This window comes from Lepeophtheirus salmonis, chromosome 3 (genome assembly GCF_016086655.4).
Source record: "Lepeophtheirus salmonis chromosome 3, UVic_Lsal_1.4, whole genome shotgun sequence".
In the NCBI taxonomy this organism is placed as follows: Eukaryota; Metazoa; Arthropoda; class Copepoda; order Siphonostomatoida; family Caligidae; genus Lepeophtheirus; species Lepeophtheirus salmonis.
Window position 1 is genome coordinate 26,061,511 of NC_052133.2, and position 19,336 is coordinate 26,080,846.

At 32.3% G+C, this 19,336-nt stretch overlaps 1 protein-coding gene across 1 annotated transcript in view; it reads right to left on the minus strand.

Moving 5' to 3' along the window:
- Positions 1–17,209, minus strand: part of LOC121114791 (3',5'-cyclic-AMP phosphodiesterase, isoforms N/G) — a 308,647-nt gene extending 291,438 nt beyond the window's left edge. The window contains exons 1-2 of the mRNA XM_071887232.1: positions 15,039–17,209; positions 14,346–14,963 (exon numbers count right to left, since the gene is read on the minus strand). Of these exons, the coding sequence (XP_071743333.1) occupies positions 14,346–14,963; positions 15,039–15,967 (1,547 nt within the window). The 5' untranslated portion in view covers positions 15,968–17,209. The remainder of the gene's footprint in view (positions 1–14,345; positions 14,964–15,038) is intronic.
- Positions 17,210–19,336: the final 2,127 nt, after the last annotated feature.

Below are 19,336 nucleotides of genomic sequence, written 5' to 3' on the forward strand. Positions count from 1 at the left end.
TTTTAATTTGTTTAATGTTGTACCCTCTCTAACGTTTATGTATATATGTAGAAATGAACAAGAAAATAAGAGTCCCTTGTGACTAAAAATAGACTTTACTTTCTTTCTTTTTAAAAATATATATATAATGTACAACACACATAAATATGTATGATAGTAATATCATCTGTATTTCGACTTTTTAAGTATGTACATTGTACATACTCCAAGTTAATTGAATTAAAAATGTTATTATTATGATGCAAAACTATCTCTGACGTCAGGAAAAGCAACTACAGGGTGAGTGGACAAAATCTGCCGCATTTTAAAGACGACATTAATCCATTAGCTGATGTCTGATCGGTCTGTTTTTGGTGTTAAAATTTTTCCCGGGGCATAGGCTTCAGTTATTGTTTGCCATTTGGAGCGATAGTATCATTTTAAGTGCCCAAGAAAAGTCATTATGTTCAATGAGAGAGATCGTAGGTGCGCTGCTATTCAGATTATTCTTAGTGATCACTGAAATTAAGTAATGCTGACATCTCTGACCTTCTCTCAATGCCAGTTAGAACGGTCAGAAGTCTCAGGAAGCAGCTGGAGGAGTCATTGGACCTGATGAACGTTGTTGACAGGAAGAAGAAGGAGGAGAAGAGCACCAGGATTGTCCGTGACGTCACCTTCATCAACAAGGTCAGGGACATCATCAACGAGGACCCCCAGCGTTCCATGAGAGCCATGGCAAGTCTGTTGTTAGCGACAAGCCGTGGATGTGACAGCAGGACTCGGCTCCGGCTCACAAAACTAAGCGGACGCATGAATGGCTGAAAAGAAATATTTTGAGTTCGTACCCTTCTCCTCTTGGCCTCCCTCATCACCAGATTTGAACCCGTTGGACTACTTTGTCTGGTCCTACGTGGATAACATGCCCAACCGCTCCTCCCATAACACCAAGCAGTCTCTCATCACCTGCATCAATGAGAAATTCAGTGAGATAGAAGCAGTGCAGATCCAAAATGCCTGTTCTCGGTTTTGTAGACGCATTGAGCGGGCCACAGACAGCGGCTACATTAAATAGATAGCTGCTCTATATCCTAATAAAGCTATTCGTTTTTATTTTATCAATAAATAATATAAAATAAGCTTCTAGTTGTTGTTTTTTGAAGCAGCAGATTTTGTCAACGCACACTGTATGTTTATAAACAACAAGTTGCTGATCCTTTCTTTTTTATATTCACTAGGGTAAGTATCAGCAACCAGTGGTATAAACGCATAAATAGTGACGTAAATCGTGTGTATTTTTTTATCTGGCCCGTTTTATGAAATTAGTATCTGAAGAAAGATTTTTTCTTCTACTTAGCTGTTGTCATTGTTATTTAACTCCTAAGTAATGAACTTCCTTTTCTGCTAAACTCAAATATATTCAAAACTTGATTGAACATTCGTTTGTACTCATACAATACAAAAAGTAACCTTGATGAATAGTTGTAGAATTATAAATGTAAGTCCTTGTTGGTCTCAGAGTAGATCCGGGGATCGATATTGGATTAATTATTGCCAATTTCCTTGTTTATTTCCTTCACTCCCACATTTCCTTTGCAGAGCTGAGTGTAGCCATGAATTACTATACTATATGGATGATCAATACTTACTCTACCTCTGAAGCTTAGTAATTTAAAGGATATTCATATTGTTGTTTTGATACTTAGGACTTTTAATAATGACACATGTGTGTGTCTCGTGAAAAGTAAAAGTAAAAAAAAAAATAATAATCCATATAGCTAAATACATTTAAGGTTAATTAGTGCACGAGTTTTACTACAACGTCAACATATTTGATTATATCTAATCTTTAAAAAGGATCAAACACGTTGAAGTTTTCGAGGGAAGTTATGTATCAGAGTAAGCGTATGGATATATATCATATTCTATTCCTAAATATAGTTATAGGGATTTCCCGGTGGGCCACCGGGACGGTTTTCTTCACCAAAAATGCAATAGGTTAGTCAATGACTCATCCTGAGTCATTTTCCTTACTCCGTTGAGTGCAAACCTTATTTTCATCCTTTGGCCCTGACTCCAAAACCTATTAAAACGCAAAATTCCTATGGCAACTCCTTTCGTTGTTCCTTCAATTGTAGATCCCATCCTGTTTTCGTCATTAACCTCATATCAATATATTTTTTTCAGCCGGAATGTCTACATAGATCATCTCTGAATGATATTAATTCGATATTTCAACTTTTTCAAACAGTACAGAATTAAAGCTTAAGGAAAAACAAAAAAATCCAATGCTGAAGGTTATCAAATTATGGTATTTGTGAGCTCCTTAATTGGAAGTATTGTATTAAGATCATGACTACATTTCAGATTTATTATTTCTAAAATCTTCATCTAAAATAATGGAAACTGTGTTCAGTTTAATTGTTTGCTCGAACATCATATAGTTATTAAGAAACTTACAATGACTTTGCTTCATCCATATTTCAACAAAGTTAGATGTCAATTCAAAGTCCAACTACTATGAAATCTGGATACCTATAATAAACGGTTGGAACAGCGGGATAGAGTCCAATTAAACGAAGCGTATTGATATTTTACAAACATTAACATTGTCAATAATTTAATTTTGAACCTACTGTTTTTTTCAATTAATATCGTTGTGAAAGTCAAAAATATGATCGATGTTCCACAGTTCATCCCCATTGGAAATAAATTGGTTAAGCAAGAAAAAAAGGTATGCCTAGAGTATCTCCGTCAGAATATTTTGAAAAATTAAAACGGACGTACAAAATGAATGGAGGAAAGTGGCTTTTGCCGTGTGGGAATAACCGGTTGTCTTCGTCAAATTTATCAGTGGAGGAGGTCGAAGAGAATGATGAGGTAGTAAAGATACACGAAGAAATCCAAAACAGTAAGTAAACTCTTGACGAGACAGAAATAAGTTAAGCCCCTTCTGTTAGAAACGAGCTAAGTTTCGGATAGTACATTAATAAAGCAGGAAATAACAAAAAGGTATCAGGAGCGGATATTCAAGACGATATGAACAATTAATGCAGCAATGCTGAAGATACTAAAGCTTGTGAGACAATCGATGAAGACAATGTGGGCAGGGGAGGACAGAGACTGAAGGATGAGTGGAGGAAAGTCTTAAGAAAACCAACTGTACCAAAATAACCCCCCAAAACGGATGCTTCACATAAATGAATGTTGGAAAGTCCTAGAAAGGATGAGACGAAGAGATTAAAAGAAGACAAACTGCTATTATGATAAGTATATTATAAGTCCGTTATATGAATTTTAAAACATTCGAAATCAGGGAAAAGTAAATCATATTAAATTTATGATTACAAAACCGCCGTTGGAATACCTTAGTACAAAATCAAATTTTAGTTTGTTTCACAAAATGTTAGATCTCTCAAGAACTTTCAAAGGCGCCATGATTATGTTGAATATATAAGGAATAGACACGAAGACATATTCTGCCTTCAAGACCAAAAAATAACTGAGAGTTAGTATAAATGACATGAAGAATGTGGTAAATGTCACCCAAGTGAATTCATTAGTTACATAAATTGTCAAGGAAATAAAAGAAGGACATGAACGTTAAATAGGAAATGGCCTGGTATACAAACAAAGAGAATAATTGGTAAAAGCTGCCTATATGGATCATATGATATCATAGAAGGGAAGTTAGAAAAATGGAAATTAATTATAGCAAATGTGTATGGACCAAATGAAGACATGGTCGGGTGTTATGAAGAAATATACCATCATCTAAGTAAGCTTGAGGGAAAAATAGTCCTTCCAGATGATCTCAACTTATTTTTAATAAAGAATCTGATTCTATAAACTATCATTGTGAATATAATATAAAATCTAGGGTTTTTCTAAAAGATTTGATGGAAGATTTGACGATTATAGAAGCAGTTAAATATCAATACGAGATATATTTATGACAAGGTGGTCCACAAAAGTAAAAGGCAAGCACAATAGATCATATTATTTTGGATAATAACGTATCAAAAAAGATAAAAGAGATGGATATATTCAAAAAATGTCGCTCCGATTACAGCGTTTTAACTGTGGAATTGAATTTGAGTCATCAAAAGAAGAGATGGATTCTACCGAGGAAGGTTATAGATAATAAGAAATTTCTTAAAAGAACCTTGATAATATTAAATAGAACAATAGAGAAGCTGAGAAACTACGAGAGTAATGCTAATAGGTATATTAAGAGTATATTTACTGGCATTAAGAAGATTACAATCGAAGTATCTCGGAGTGAACGATTGAAAAGGGATAAAAACATTAAAAACTTGGAAGCTCAATTGCAAACTACTAGAAATTACTACAAACAGATTCAAGTCTCACAAAAAAAAATTGTACAGATTTAAAAAACGGTCATTTAAAAATTATCTGGAGTATTTGAAGGAAATACGTGGAGATTCAAACTTTTTGGGAAAAACCGTCTCTAGAATTAAAAATAACAAGAAAAAACTACTATAACACCCCACCTATAAAAATTGATATTCAGGATACCGAAAAAGTTTATAGGAATATTTTATCAGGATAATCCCACAGAATGAAAAAAAATAACGTTGAAAGTAACAATTTGTTTTTAGTAGCTGTTGCGATTTTAAAGTTTATATTTAGAAAAAACTAAAAGAGGGCAAGTCCTCACGTATTATTGGAATTACGGCTGCATTCTTCAAGTTTTTCTCTGATGAAACAGTGGAAATAGGATATTTTTTGGCGGAGAGAATAAGGAAGACGGGAAACATACCATCAGTTCTAAAAAATGGAATAATCACTCTTATACCAAAACCGGGACGCAAAGCATCTGATCCAAAAAGTTTGAAACCAATGACACTTTTGGAAATTCTTTATAAAATCATAACTGGAACAATTATCCAAAGATTATCCCCATTTTAACTACAACTATTCCTGAAGAGCAGAAGGGATTCATGCCACGAAGACATATTTCGGATATAACGTTGAACACATCAAGAATAATAAAGCACATTAAACATAGGAAGACATGTGGGGCAATACTTGCCATGGATTTCTGCAATGCCTTTGATTCTGTTAGACACAAGATCATTTTAAGAAAAGTCAGCAAATATCTATATATATAGCAAAGAAGTTGCAAACTATAAGAAGAGAACTATTTCCAAAATACAATATACAAAAACTGGAAGTGCCCAAAAGAATGGGGGGATTTGGATTGAACTCTATTGAAACAATAATTTCCAAGATCTTTGGGAAAATAATTTTTAGAATTTTAAACGAAAATGTTCCATAGAGGATATACATTAGATAGGGATGTGATTTTGGGTGTGTACTTTTTGGATTAAAAGATATTATACATTCTGGCGAAATAAAAGATGATGACATTAGGCATTTTGGAAGAAACTTGTATTTAGGAGGGGATATTGTATATGACGGCTATCCTATTTGCGTCTGAATGGAAGGACTCTTGAGTCACAGAAGGGGAAGAAAGAAGCTGGTAGCTGCAGAAAGGGCAGCTATAGAAAAGAAGACAATCATCAGAGACATATTAAAAGATTGGCATGTGTTGGATGGATTAGCTGGAGAAGGAATGGTAAAATTTACATGCTACCGAAGAAACTAATGAGTTAATTGCACTTGGATAACCAATTAATAAAAGTGTAGTACCTTCTTTTAATCTAGAGTTACCCGAGGCAATTAAAAGAGCGGGAGATATTTCGTTTTAAACTGGGATTTTAGAGAAATAATATAGAACAATGTCCACTATTTAAAATCCACTGAGGGAGATTGGAGCAGGATGAAGAAGAAAAAAAGTTCAATTCAATTTTTTCTCACTAAAAAGCATAAAGATTCTCGCATGCAGAAATTTACAAATGTATTTTTTTTAGAATGGAATTTTTAATATTATCCTTTAAAACAATACAAATTTAGATGTTCTTCTGGTTTTCTGCTCAATCATGAAATTATTATAAAGGTTTAATGGCAGAACTTCATCTTCCTTGAGCAAATGGTATTTCATAGATTTGTAAGATATCTTAAGTACAAAATTCTTCGTCTTTGAAATGAAGGGACAAAATATGTTTCTATGTAACTTTTCTTTATGAGGTTATTTCAAGTAAATTTAGTTTTTTTTTAAATACAATTCGATTCTATATTTGTGTGTAATTCTATTTATTACAAAATTAAGAGAAGTATCATACTATAATTAATAAGCATCTAATTTGAGGTATGATATATTTCCATTTTTCTAAAAGCTCTCCAATTTTGCTATGAAATCTATGAAAAGGAGCTTCTTTATACCCTTTAACATATTTTCCAATTTTACAAAATGGAACTACGCATGTTGATGACATCTATATTTTTTAATAAAAAAATACTGCTATAACATTTAATATATGGTAAAGTGAATTTAAAAGATTTATAAGGAAAGTTATAGTCAGTTATATTTATATTGTTTAACAATATTTACATTATTTTTTTAAATCCAAATTATTCTAATGTAAGACTTTTAGCACACTCCCTGTTTAAAAATTCAGATACAAATATTTATTTATTTCATTATTCAATGTATTGATCAAGGACTACTAAAGAGCTTACATATTTGTCCTTCTCGATTTCTTTTTTTAACTAGCTCAAGATTCATACAATATTCATCACTAGTAATACATTTTCCCATACGTCACAGAGATCCAGTTTTAGGGAGGGGCATTGGAGTCATAGTTATATAAGTGTAAAATAAATCAATTCTTCCAAGATTGTAAATATCTAGAGAACCAAAATTTTTCATATAAAACGCGACAACATTCCAACAAATGTGTATCTATAGTGTTGGTTATAGAAAATATGAGCTAAGACGGATGCAAGTATTTCTTGTAGTTGCCAATCTGAGCAGGTGGGTTTAGTTATTTTCCATAGCTGTTAAGATTATTTTTTCATTCTTGAGGAGGAAAACTATAAACATAAAGTAATCACAAGTACGTGTGCTCATGAATAACGAAGAGTAACACTGAGGATTTGTTACAGAGTTATAAATGTAAGTCCTTGCATGACAAGAATATAATTAAGGATTGACGTTGGAGTAGTTTTTGTCTATGTCCTTGCAATATGTGGAGTGTTATTTATGTTTATTTTATTCTCTAACAGATACTATCAGCTGATCTAACATAAAAATAATGAGAGCTAAGCTACTCTTCTCCCAAGCACTTTTTTTAATTCTCAGGGTCACCATGTCATTTTTTTTTAATTTTTTTTTTGCATACCGGCGGATTGTATAATCTTCAACTATATCTAAAATCAGCCCATCATGGCGATGAAGGAAAAATTAATTGGAGAAGGAGCTCAAATTTTCTTTTCTCCAGATTTTAAAATCTAAATCACTAAGTCTTAAAATTTAAGTTCATCAAAGACTTCATATACAAATACACACAAGCTTAGAAAGAAAGCGCAGCTTAATAATATGCGCCTAGTGAGCCTTTATAAAAAATATTCACATTTAGGCCTCTATTAAATTATGTAAACTTAAATTTTTTCTATGACAGATTGTCGTCCTGCAAATTAAATTAAAAGATTAAAGAATTTTTACAACTCCTTTCACTAATTTTACTCATTACTAGAGAGAGCCATTTTGGTGCAAAAATTACTAGAAATACTAAAGGTACCGGGCTGCCGTTTCGGATTTTTGAATAAAAATGTAAATTATTTTGAAGATATTAAGATGCTCAAAAAATATTTTAGATTATATATTATGTTGAAGGTCAATTTATATATTTTTAGTTCAATTCAGTTATATTCAGACCCAGATTGAACATTCGTGTGTGCTCATAAAGACAGGGCGTAACCCTGATGATTTTTTGAGGAGTTATAATTGTAAGACCTAGTTGGACTCAGAGTAGAAATGAGGATCGACAACGGAGTAATTCTTACTAAAGTACTTGTTTATTTCCTTCTCGAACTACTCGTTTCTCACAGCTGATTGTAGTTTCTCTCCTCTACAAGATTCTTCAACTTATCAGGATTACCATGCTGTTCTGTCGTGGCAAAATACTACTGATACATAAACGAACCAAAGATCTCATGGCCTTTAATACAGAGGAGACAGTTGTATTTTTAACTTTTCTAAAGATGTTCAAATTATTTGGACTTGAAGTATCTTCGTAGAAAACATAAATAAATGAAAATTTTATAACAGTTGTATGTCAATTTTTATGAATTTTGTAACAAACAGTCCTACAACTGAAAAAAAAACAAACATTTTTTTTTCTTCGAGAGATATAGCGGAAATAGGTTCCATGGAAGCCAAAGCAAAAAAGCACTAATAATATTACATAAATAATGTTAATATTGTACAGAAATATTATATTTAAGAAACACTCGGTTGGCCACAAAGCCATATATTTTGTTTTTTATAGAATAGTTTCATGTACCTCAAAGTAAAAGTAATAAGGAAACATCATCTCCTCCAAGGGCAAAAACATTTGAAATTTTATTGACTCGTACTTTATACTATCTTAACTGAATAACATGATTATCCCACTTACAGTAGCATTTGGATATATCAATCAGAATGATGAGTAATGAGTACTCATTTATATAAAGTCAATGGATTCATGATTATATAGATAAAAGATACATGTCAATCCCATCTATGGCACAACTCCATTGATGAAAAATTCCCTGAGTCATCAAATTATAGCCTTTTATCATCATTTTTTTTTTATTAATTATTTTTTCGAATTATCCCTCTCTTTATCAATGATAAATGCATGATGACTCTCTACAATCCAAGACACATTAAAATGATCATTAAATGTATTTTCACAAATTTAATTTGGATCATTTTATTGTCATTTCTTTGTGTGTATACACTTTTGTCGTTTATCCTCGTATCATTTATACTGGGTGGGAACTACAAATTTACAGAGTTTTCCTTACAAAATTCAGAGGTTTTGAGAGACTGCCTTTAAATAATTCGATGCTACAAAATATCTATGAAACATCAGCTGCCTGCAGGCATTCATTGTTTTGTTAATTAAACTAAAAAGTAGAGTAGGACACAACTTTAATTGATACGAGTCACACTGGAACTGGGATTTCAATACTAATTGAACTGCCCATAAATTCATTCCTTGGAGGACATACAACTTCTCTTATGGCAACAATATAATCTTCGTTCACAATGGAGCTTACAACCCTAGCTAAAAATATCAATTTATGGGAGAAGTCATACGTCGTTACCTTTATTGTATTTCGCAACCTTTCCTTTAAAAAAAAAAATCAATTGTTAGTTAGGCGATTCGTTTCCCAGCTATAGAATTATTATTCAGTAATTAACCAAAAGGGTTCACAGCTCAACATAAGGGAATAATTATTTTAATATTCCTTCCGGCCGTAAATAGAGAACGTCATAGAAGTGTGGAGTCAATGACAGCAGCAGTTTACGGGGACTTGATTGACATTAATATGGATTACATCCCTAAGTCCCGAACCTGTTTCCTCCTATTTCCCACTTTTAAGTCCCCACCTCTCCATTTCCTACCATAACATCGTTCTTTGCCAAGTCCGATTTTAACCTATGCAGTATTTAGTACGTAAATATACGCTTTAACTTTTTTGTGCCATTTTACGGACCTTAAGTTTTGTTTTCCTATATTATATTTTTACTCACAATTATAACATGGAAATAAAATACATAAGGAAAGATTCAATATGTTTTTTTTTCCTCAATTTATTTGTCCCATACAAAAAAACATACTAAAAAGCAACACTAGACGCATACAGGTTAATGAGACTTTTTGACTTTTTTTTCCTTGACGAGTGCCTCTATGTTCTGTTTCACTTTTGAAAATTAGATATAAAATGTTAAATTTCTTCGAAATTTTTTTCAAAAATCCTATGATGTTCACGAAAAATTAAATTTTATGGAAAAAAGTTAAGAAATCCACATGTGTTAACAAAAAGTTAAATTTTTTGGAAAAAAATTTCAAATATTATACATTTTCTAGTAAAAAGCAAAAATTACTTAATTTGGGGACGCTTCTGATTAATTGTCATCTAATAAAAACCATAAAAATCAATAACGTATTAATAGTAATAATAATCATGGAGGGAGAATAAAAGAAAAAATAAATCTTCGGTTTTTTTTATATGGTAATTAACATGATTATAATTATTATACGTATGTTAATATACAAAAAAAAACTTGGGGAACAAATAGACAAGTAGGTTTTAGTGTATATATGTAAATATTAATTAGTGATGGGACAATGAATCAGAATGGGAGATTCGAGTGTTTTTTCTGGAATTGGGATCTGCATCGGGAAAATAATATTTAATTTGCGATTTCGATTCTTTTTTATTACTGATATTTTATTATTTATTACTTTTCTAGGTTATGAAAAAAAAAAAAAAAAAATAGCCCATTAAAAAATTAAGAAATTTTTGTTTCTCGTAAGAATTTTTTTTTTAGAAACTTAATTTTTGAAATTGTTTTGAGAACATTTTTAGATTTTTGAAGTTTTTTTGAGGACATTTTTTGATTTTTAAAATTGTTTAGAGAACATTTTTAGATTTTTGAATTTTTTTGAAAAAATTTAAATTTTCAAATTGTATATTTGAATTTTTTTTTTTTTCAAAAAATTCCATATTTGAAAGTTGACTTTTTCAAATTCAACTTTCAAAAAATTCCAAACCCCATGCCTCCCAACTAGAATCTTGTGAACACCCCTGATACCAAAATGGTATTTTTTAACTTTATTAAGAATTTTAACGTATCAGCATTGATAATTTTTACAAGAATCGCATCGGCACTTGGATTATTTTTGTAATCGTCCCATCACTATTTATAACACCTTTTTCCTTCTCACTCACAAAACCTCTTATTTTATTTTGTATACTTACAATTAGAATCTAGTTTAAATGCTTTGAACCATGAAATAACCTTGCTTGCTTGCTTATATGCTGTATACAGCCTCATAGTATATTAGATAGATACAAACGATATTATATATTTAGTTAAAATTTCAAATATTCTCGGAAATAATGAAAATAAAGTTTTAGTTTGCAACAAAGTTATTCAATTAGCAAGTATACTAATAATTATATCCTATATCTTTAAGGAGTTAAAGGATGATGACATTAAATGTGTGATTGTTTACAATCTTTTGCTGTTCAACTATTAGGACGATTATTATTAATTAATTTTTATTGTATGTGAGCTTCAATAATTGCCCGCAGATATATTAATAAGAAAGTTTCATAAATGCTCCTTTTTCTATATAATTATAATCTACATACATGCATAATCAAATCAGGAGACGTACGCAGGAATATATATTTTTTTTTTTTTTGGGGGGGAGTAGAGTAGACATTTTTTTAAGACAAAAAAATAATCATTTCTGTAAAATGCTATTTCAAAAATCCATAAGTTTTCCTGAAAATTAAATTCTAATTTTTTTGGGAAATTTGGATAGTTGGGGGAAGCTACAGCCCCTTTAGACCACCCACTGTTGACCCCATGATAATATCATCAAATAGATTTGTTTGAGTTTCTACCCAGTTAGCAATGGAAATTAAAAGTTTTAAAGACTGTGACTTCCATTCCATTTTGTAATGGCGGCTACAACAGAAGAACTTCGTATAAAGCTCTTAAACATTAGTGGCATATCGGAACTTTACTTTTACATGGTCGTATTCATATATTTTTATCCCAGGTAAGATGTAACTTCGTTATGATACCCAAATCTTTTCTCTTTTGCAGTATACAACTTTTTCTTCACTTTGGAGAATTCAGCTTATTCCTTCTGTTAAAAGGGGGATTTAATGGAGGCTGAGTAGCAAGATGGTGGAAGGGAAAGGTGCATCGCTTAGATTTGGCGTTCTGATTTGCTGAACTGAGTGACGTCAAAAATATACTAGTCACTCAGAAATGAATACCACTTTTGTTACCTCCTTTATTCTCTCTACTGCTTTTACAGTCTTGTTTGCATCGTGGTCCTCATCTTGCTTCTACGATCTCCTTCTGGAGTAAAACTCCATTTTCGGCGAGCAAACAATGGGAATATTAAGTTAGCCAATTAATGCAGAAAAATGGTCTTTCAAATAGTATTGATCGGACAAATGGCCAGACTGTGGTTTATATTCATTCATAAGACTTGATATATTACTTTCCACTGTAAGTTATTTGTATTTTTTTTTTTTTCATCTAATCGAATTTCAACAACCACCAAAACCACTAAGGGCAAAAAAAAAAAAAAAAAAAAAACGTCAAAGTAGTGCTACGTGTGTCGTGGCCTCTTGTACATTACTAGTGGATACATCCAATCAAAAATTTCCAAAGGATCTTTAATTGCTCCAAAAATGGGTGAAGGTCTGAAAAAGAAAAGAAAATTCAATCCAAAAACATAATCCAACTGCAGTAACCATTTCAGCCAATACTGTTGTGAAAGAGATTTCCCTAATGAGTTACTTGGACTAACATCACCTAAGTTGCTCCAGAAAGGATTCCTTCCATGTTCAAATTTATAGAACTCCAGGATTTCAAGCTTAACTATATCTTCTGAGCGAACAGAAAGGTCTTGGAGAAGGGAGATCCACAAAACTTTTCAACTTTTATTAGCATTGAAACATCTAGATTGGAGTGACATTATCCCTTAACTTGTAGAAATCCCTCAAGTTCAAGTCTCAAATGTCAGTCTTGGTGTTGAATGTGACATGTTCTCCGAGAAAGAAGAAACAAAATCCCTAAAAAAATATAGCTCATTGCAGGAAGAGCTAAAATTGTCAAAAGTTGAAACTTCAAATCTCAAGAAAGAGATTAAACGTTTGCAGTCTAAAAAATACAAAAATATTCCCTCTGTTATATTTTTAAACTGACTCCAGCTCAAGTGAAAAGAATCATCAACCCACAAAAGAAACATTCTCATTATGATAGTGATATCATTGTGACCCGGAAGCGACGAAAATCGTAGAAAGTTCTGCTTTGTTGAGGAAAATAAACACAAAAATTGAGAAAAATCATGTCCAATCGATGAGTACAATCTCTGACAACATCGACATAGCGTCCTGTTCAACTGCCCTGTCTGACATCAATAAAGACCTATGGTACTACATCTACGCAAGTCTTTGTTCAAGCTAAACAAAAGTCCCAGTGAAAGATCTTCTTAGATGAGAAAAATTTCTGTCAAACCCAGAAGCATAACTCGATGAACAATAGATGGTTATTATTTTGGTATTCGGTACAAATTTATAGAGAATTATGTACATTGCAAAAATGGCATTTCTACTTTTATATAATATATTATGAAGGTACAATGAGAAAAGTATCAAATTCAAAAAACTTTTATTTTTGATCAAGAGGATAGTGAGTAAAAGTTTTCTGACGTGCGTATTTTCTCATACTATTTAATTAACGTTAAATGTTAAAAAAAGATCGAACCAATAAAAAAAGACTGAAAAGGGGCTGCGGAAATCAGTTCTAGGACCAATCCAACACTATTGAGTGGTGAGTAGTGTGCTTTGGATTCAAATCCAGAATGATTTTTCTTTCAAATAGCATAATTAGGGATGGGAATATTGTCTAAATTGCAGTTAGAGGGCCTACAATAAGATCATAAACTAAAAGGTAACGTTGAGAGACAACAAATCTACAGCGACGAAAATAACTTTTTATATATTTTTGTACTCACTGCAATTTAGCCAATATTCACAGTATATTTTTACACGTATTGCTGTATACGAGTACATAGATGAAGTCAGTCCCACGATATTTAATTCAGCAAATTTGTAGGAAATTGACGTATTTTTTTTCAAAAGGTGAAAAAAAATTGTCCGCACCTCAAGTCTCAACACTATTTATTGATACTTGCACCAATATTTATCAGGGTTTTAAAGATATGAGCAATAAAACATATTTTGGGAAATCTTCATTTAACTATTTCATTTTAAAAGCTTATTTCTTAAATGAAAAAGTATAATACGTATTAAAAATTCAATTGAGATAAAGTTTCTAAGGATTTTTGCTCTGTAAAAAATGAGCTATGTGCATTAACAAAGGATCCACCTTAAGTAAACATACAAACAAATATTTAATTTTAACCTCACCCTATAGTTGTGTAAAGATAAAGATTAATTTTATATATTTCTGAAATTATGGGTACGACCTCTTTAAAGTTTGTATTTTCTTTTGTAAATTTAAGTGCATTACTTCAATTTAAAAACCTTTTTTATTTAAATCTTATGTTGGACTTTACAAGGATCCCGGAACTGGTTTCCATGGATCTCGTTGAAGGACAATTTACCGGTAAATGAGAGACACAAGTATCTATGTGTACCATGTGGCTACATATTATAACTCTTCTTACCTTGAATCCTCATTTTTCGGAGTGTTACACGTTGATCTTCGAAGAAGATTTCTTCCCAAATTCTGATGTCTTCCTCCAAAGTTTGGAGAAGGAGTATTTCCATTCGAGGATCGATTACTTCCTAATATTTTTGGACTCATGGGTGACACTATTTTAATTCGATTATTATTGCCGGGATTAAACAAAAAGGATCGACCTCCATAGGATGGAGTCGAAATGGATCGATTCGATTTGGTATTATGAGAATTGGGTGATTTGTGATGCACGTCAAGAGTGCGCTTAAAGGAACCTCCACCACCAGTCAAAATACTCGGCATTTTACTCCCTGGATGTTCAAAAACATTTTCTACTTGGAGTGTGAGAGAAGTTCGGCGGCTTCTCATGCTCTTACTGGAAACAGAGGTCTCTGATATGGGTGACATGGGAGGAGGCTGTCCCTGTTGTGGTAGTAAGAGGGGTGTCATTGAGGAAGTGGTTCCTACTGGATTACTTAAGATTGTTGATCCCACAATACCATCTTCACTTGAGCGTCGTGATTCATCAAATGAAGTATATTGACATCGCTCAAGCACAACTGCTGAAGATGAAGAGGATGACTCGAAACAAGATCCGCTTATACTGTGCGAGACAAATAAATAAATAAATAATCCGTAATAGAATTGTGGCTACAATTGTAGAGATTCGGAACCTTACCTTGATCTATTCGACATGGTATTTGCAGCGCTGGATCGCCTTGATGGATTTGTACATACAGAAGAGTGCCTAGAGTAGCTGTGTGGATGGGAGGAAGTAAATGCCTCCGAAGATCGTCTTGAATCTGCAGGTGAGGAATCATAATAGGAGGAAGGTATATTCCTGGAACTCCCATAATAATAACCAAATGATTCACATGGATGCTCCTCCGTTCCTTGACTTGGATTAATCATTTCTAACTCGGGATTGGACTTACAAATCCCTAAATTATAGGATGGCCCAGGCATATCATCAGAATTTGCCTTCGTTACCCTAATTCTAGGAGGAGATATGGCCAAGTAATGAACAGCACTCAAACTTTGAGGTCGTAGTTTGCTGTCTTGCCCAAAGTATTTCCGTGAGCGTTTTTCTTTGAGTACAACACCTGATGCCATAACAGCAATGGAACTTCTCCGATCTGCGCCATACCCCCAAGTAGATCTCCGACTTCTTTGAGAATCTCGCAGAGAATCAAAGTCAAACATGGTATTGATTTCCAGAGAGGGTTCTTGGGAGTCTCTGAGGGAACCGGCAGAAGAAATAGACTTTCTATTGGTGGGAGGATTTCGAATTTGATCCACAGTTAACTCAGGATGAATATCCGTGGACTCACAGCAATCTTTTACCTTTTTCTTTTTCTTTTTTCGTTTGCGCTTATTTTCCTCATCCTCAAAAGCATCATCCTTGATACTTCCACCGAGCTCTTTACTCACAGCATCCACGGAGCTTAGAGCTTCACTCTTTGACTCCGTGTCCATAATAACTACTTCACTTTTCTTCATGGAGCGTTTAAAAGCTGTGACAATCTCCGATAAAATATTCCCTGGGTATAAGAAGTAATTCTGATGACTTCCTTTAGTTGTACTTAAACCATCAGCAAATCTTTTCATAGTATGAACAACCACTCTGGCCCCGAGTATAGAAAACGAACCACTGAGAACCAAAATGAGATGTTGTTTTTTTTTCTTAAATTGTTATTATTGGGATATTCGTCCGTTATTATATGCAACAAGCGTCTTACCTTGTGCTTAAAAAGTTGGAGAAGCGTCGACGTTGCTTATATTTTTATTACTATTATTCATTTAAGAAAAAGGAGAAGTGGGTTGGAGAAAGGAGAAAGCCTCAAGTTCTCCATTTAATATTATGGAGTTGATTGTGAGTACAATTATAATTTACTTTTGAAAAAAATATATTCAATCTTAACAAATTATAGAAATATTTTTTATGGGAAATCAAATCTAAAGGAGTTATTTCATATTTTATGAGTTTAGTTGCTAACTCTATTAGAATATTTTATTTTATCAAATAATGATATTACTCGCCTTTTTCATAATATAAAAATCCTTCAAATATAGTGACTAAATATTTGTAGAAAATAAAATCTTGTCTAGAATTGAGATTTTTTTTTAATCCCCAAAATTATACTTAAAAATAATTAATAGTTTTAATAATTATTGAAACCCCTATTTTCTGGGTTGAAATTATTGTTTTGGTTTTTTTTAAATGCAATGTTATCCCTAAATTATCAAAATGTTCTACCTCACCTTTAATTGTTCAGATGGAGTTGCATTGATTAAGTATAAGTAAACCTTTTAGTATTACATTTACTCCATCTGATTTAAAAATATTCTTTAAAGTCCAAATACATAAAGTAAATCTCTAGGAGCGACCGGGTGCAACCTACGCACATTGAGTTCTAAAGAATATTTATCCCAAGCACGTTGTTCATTGTGATTACATTGATTGTATTTCTCAACCTTTCGTTAAAAAAAAACCACAGACACAGAAAAAAAGACTCCGTTAGTTGGTAGTAGGCCAATTATTTCCAACCCCAACTCTGATGGTTCCATACATATCCTGTCAAAAAATTATGGCCAGTCATTATTAAGGATTTATCTTAGACTCAATAATTACATAATATAGCACTCTGATAAACACTAGGATTTTTACTCTTTAAATCATGTTTTTTCGCTGAATTGCATCCATAAGATATGTAATAGGAATAACACCTGTAAAATACTCGTATACGGAACATCTTTCAAAAAATACACTCTTGTTAACAATAAAAATGGTTACTTGGCAAGTAACTTCCCGTCGAAATTTAAAAAAAAGTATTCGGATCTTTATTTATTGACAAGTACCCGTCCGTTTTACCCGATTAATTGTCATATATTTATCTTTATTAACGGGTCATTTCGAGTCTTTCCCGTTTTGTATTAGTACTTAAGTATAAAAGTGAATACACTTTTACTTTATACATGAAACGCTCTATCTTTTGTTTCCTTCGCTCTCACTCATCACCAGGGACACTGGAAACCAATTCAAAAGTAAAGGAGGGTTACCCCATATTTCGTACTTACACACATATATGTATATGTATATATTAAAACTTGTTCAGGCGGGTTACCAAATCTAAGTGTATATTTATACGAGGGTTGTCTGAAATATTTCTGACCTCAACGTGAAGGAGACACCACTCGTAAATAAAAGCTAATTACATATATATTGCATCTTTTGACAGTTACCCATCAAAGTTTCAGCCATTTTGGACACGCAGTTGTTATGTAACAGTCGTTTGAGTGAGTTGATGTGAGAGTTGTTATGAAAAACGTTTCTGAAGTTTTTATTTAATTTTCAAAAGTCTCCTTTTAATTCTACACAATTATCCCAGCAATGCTGCCACCTATTTAAACATTCCTGTCAAAGGCGCAAAGTAAAACTATGAAATTATACTACACAAACAAGGATACCTTTGCTGGAAAAACAATTGAAACCCCCAGATCTTATTTCTTTTCAAAAATAAAGTTGTTGTTGAATTGTGTATTCTTATTGAATAATAATAGTTTATGTCTAGTGTACTCTTGGGAATAATTCTTATCTTATGTTAGAGAAAATAATCATCAATTTAAATGGGGAATAGATATTTATATCTTGCCACTAAAAAGGATCTATTGTAAAAGATAATTAAAAAAATTTATTATTAGTTAAGGAAAATAAGAGTCTGAGGGTAAATGTCATTATTGCAGATGTGAAAAAGAGTCATTCCCAGGGTGTGTAAATACCCCACAACATCAGATGTCGGCATCTAAATATGAAAATACATAGTACTTATAATGTCAGCGGATAGACTGTCCGGCCTTAAGTAAACCTACTGGTTCTGTCTTTGAGTATAATCCCATTATAAATATTTTAAACGACAGTATCCATGGAATTATCGGAATCCCGTTAGTACTATGAAATTTGAAAATTCTTTTATATTTAAAGATGAAATCCTACACATTTAAGTTAGTCCTACTAATATATTCTCAAATATCATGTTCTTCATTTTTATAATGAGTGCGTGGGTTGTTTCCAGAGCTCGTGAGTTCAGCTTGTAATATGGAGCCTCTGTGCAGAATAATTAACAAATCCTATACCTAACACATAAATAATTATTTGTGAGTGTTAGAGTTGATTCCAAGTCCTTATTTCCTTTTCCTAAGTATCAAACGTGCATTATATGCAGTGATTCTAATCGAAAGCATTTTGGCGGGTTAAAAAACCTTGACTGTTTGAAGTTTGTTTTGTAGGAGAGCAGCTTAGTTTTTATGACGTTTTATTAGATTAGTTACAAGGAGCTTGGAGGAGGAGATGGAAATAAACAAGTACATGTTCAAGAATGGCTCCAGTGCTGATTTCCAATTCTACTCTGAGTTCAACAAGGAGTTACAATTATAACTCTGCAACAAATCATCAGAGTTACTCTTTGTCTTTCATAAGGGATACAAATCTCCAATCCAATTTCGTATATCGTTGTAGTTAGTAGAAAAGGCAGTTCAATTCCTCAAGAATTAGATAATAAGGACAGCAGCATAGGAAAAGAAAATTACCGCTTCAGTGTGTCACCTAAAAAAATTCACACGATTTTCATCACGAATGGTATGTATATATAAAACATATAAAAGGTAGGATTTCTAGAGAATTAATTTCCAGGTGGAATTCTCTAGAAATCCAGGGAAAATAGTATTCAGGGACCTCAAGAGAGACCCCCTAATTCTATGTATTTTCCTATCAACTATTTTTATGAGTTAATTCTACTATGTACGATTTAAAGGAGCTGACTTCACTTCTTATCAACTCAAAAAGGTATTAAATATTATGTTCATATTAACTTCTATATATCAAAGACCTTCCTTTAGAATTCGTTTCATTACATACTCAGTCATTGATAAAATTATCAATTCAAACAAGATAAAAACAGAAGGCTATCTATCATAATA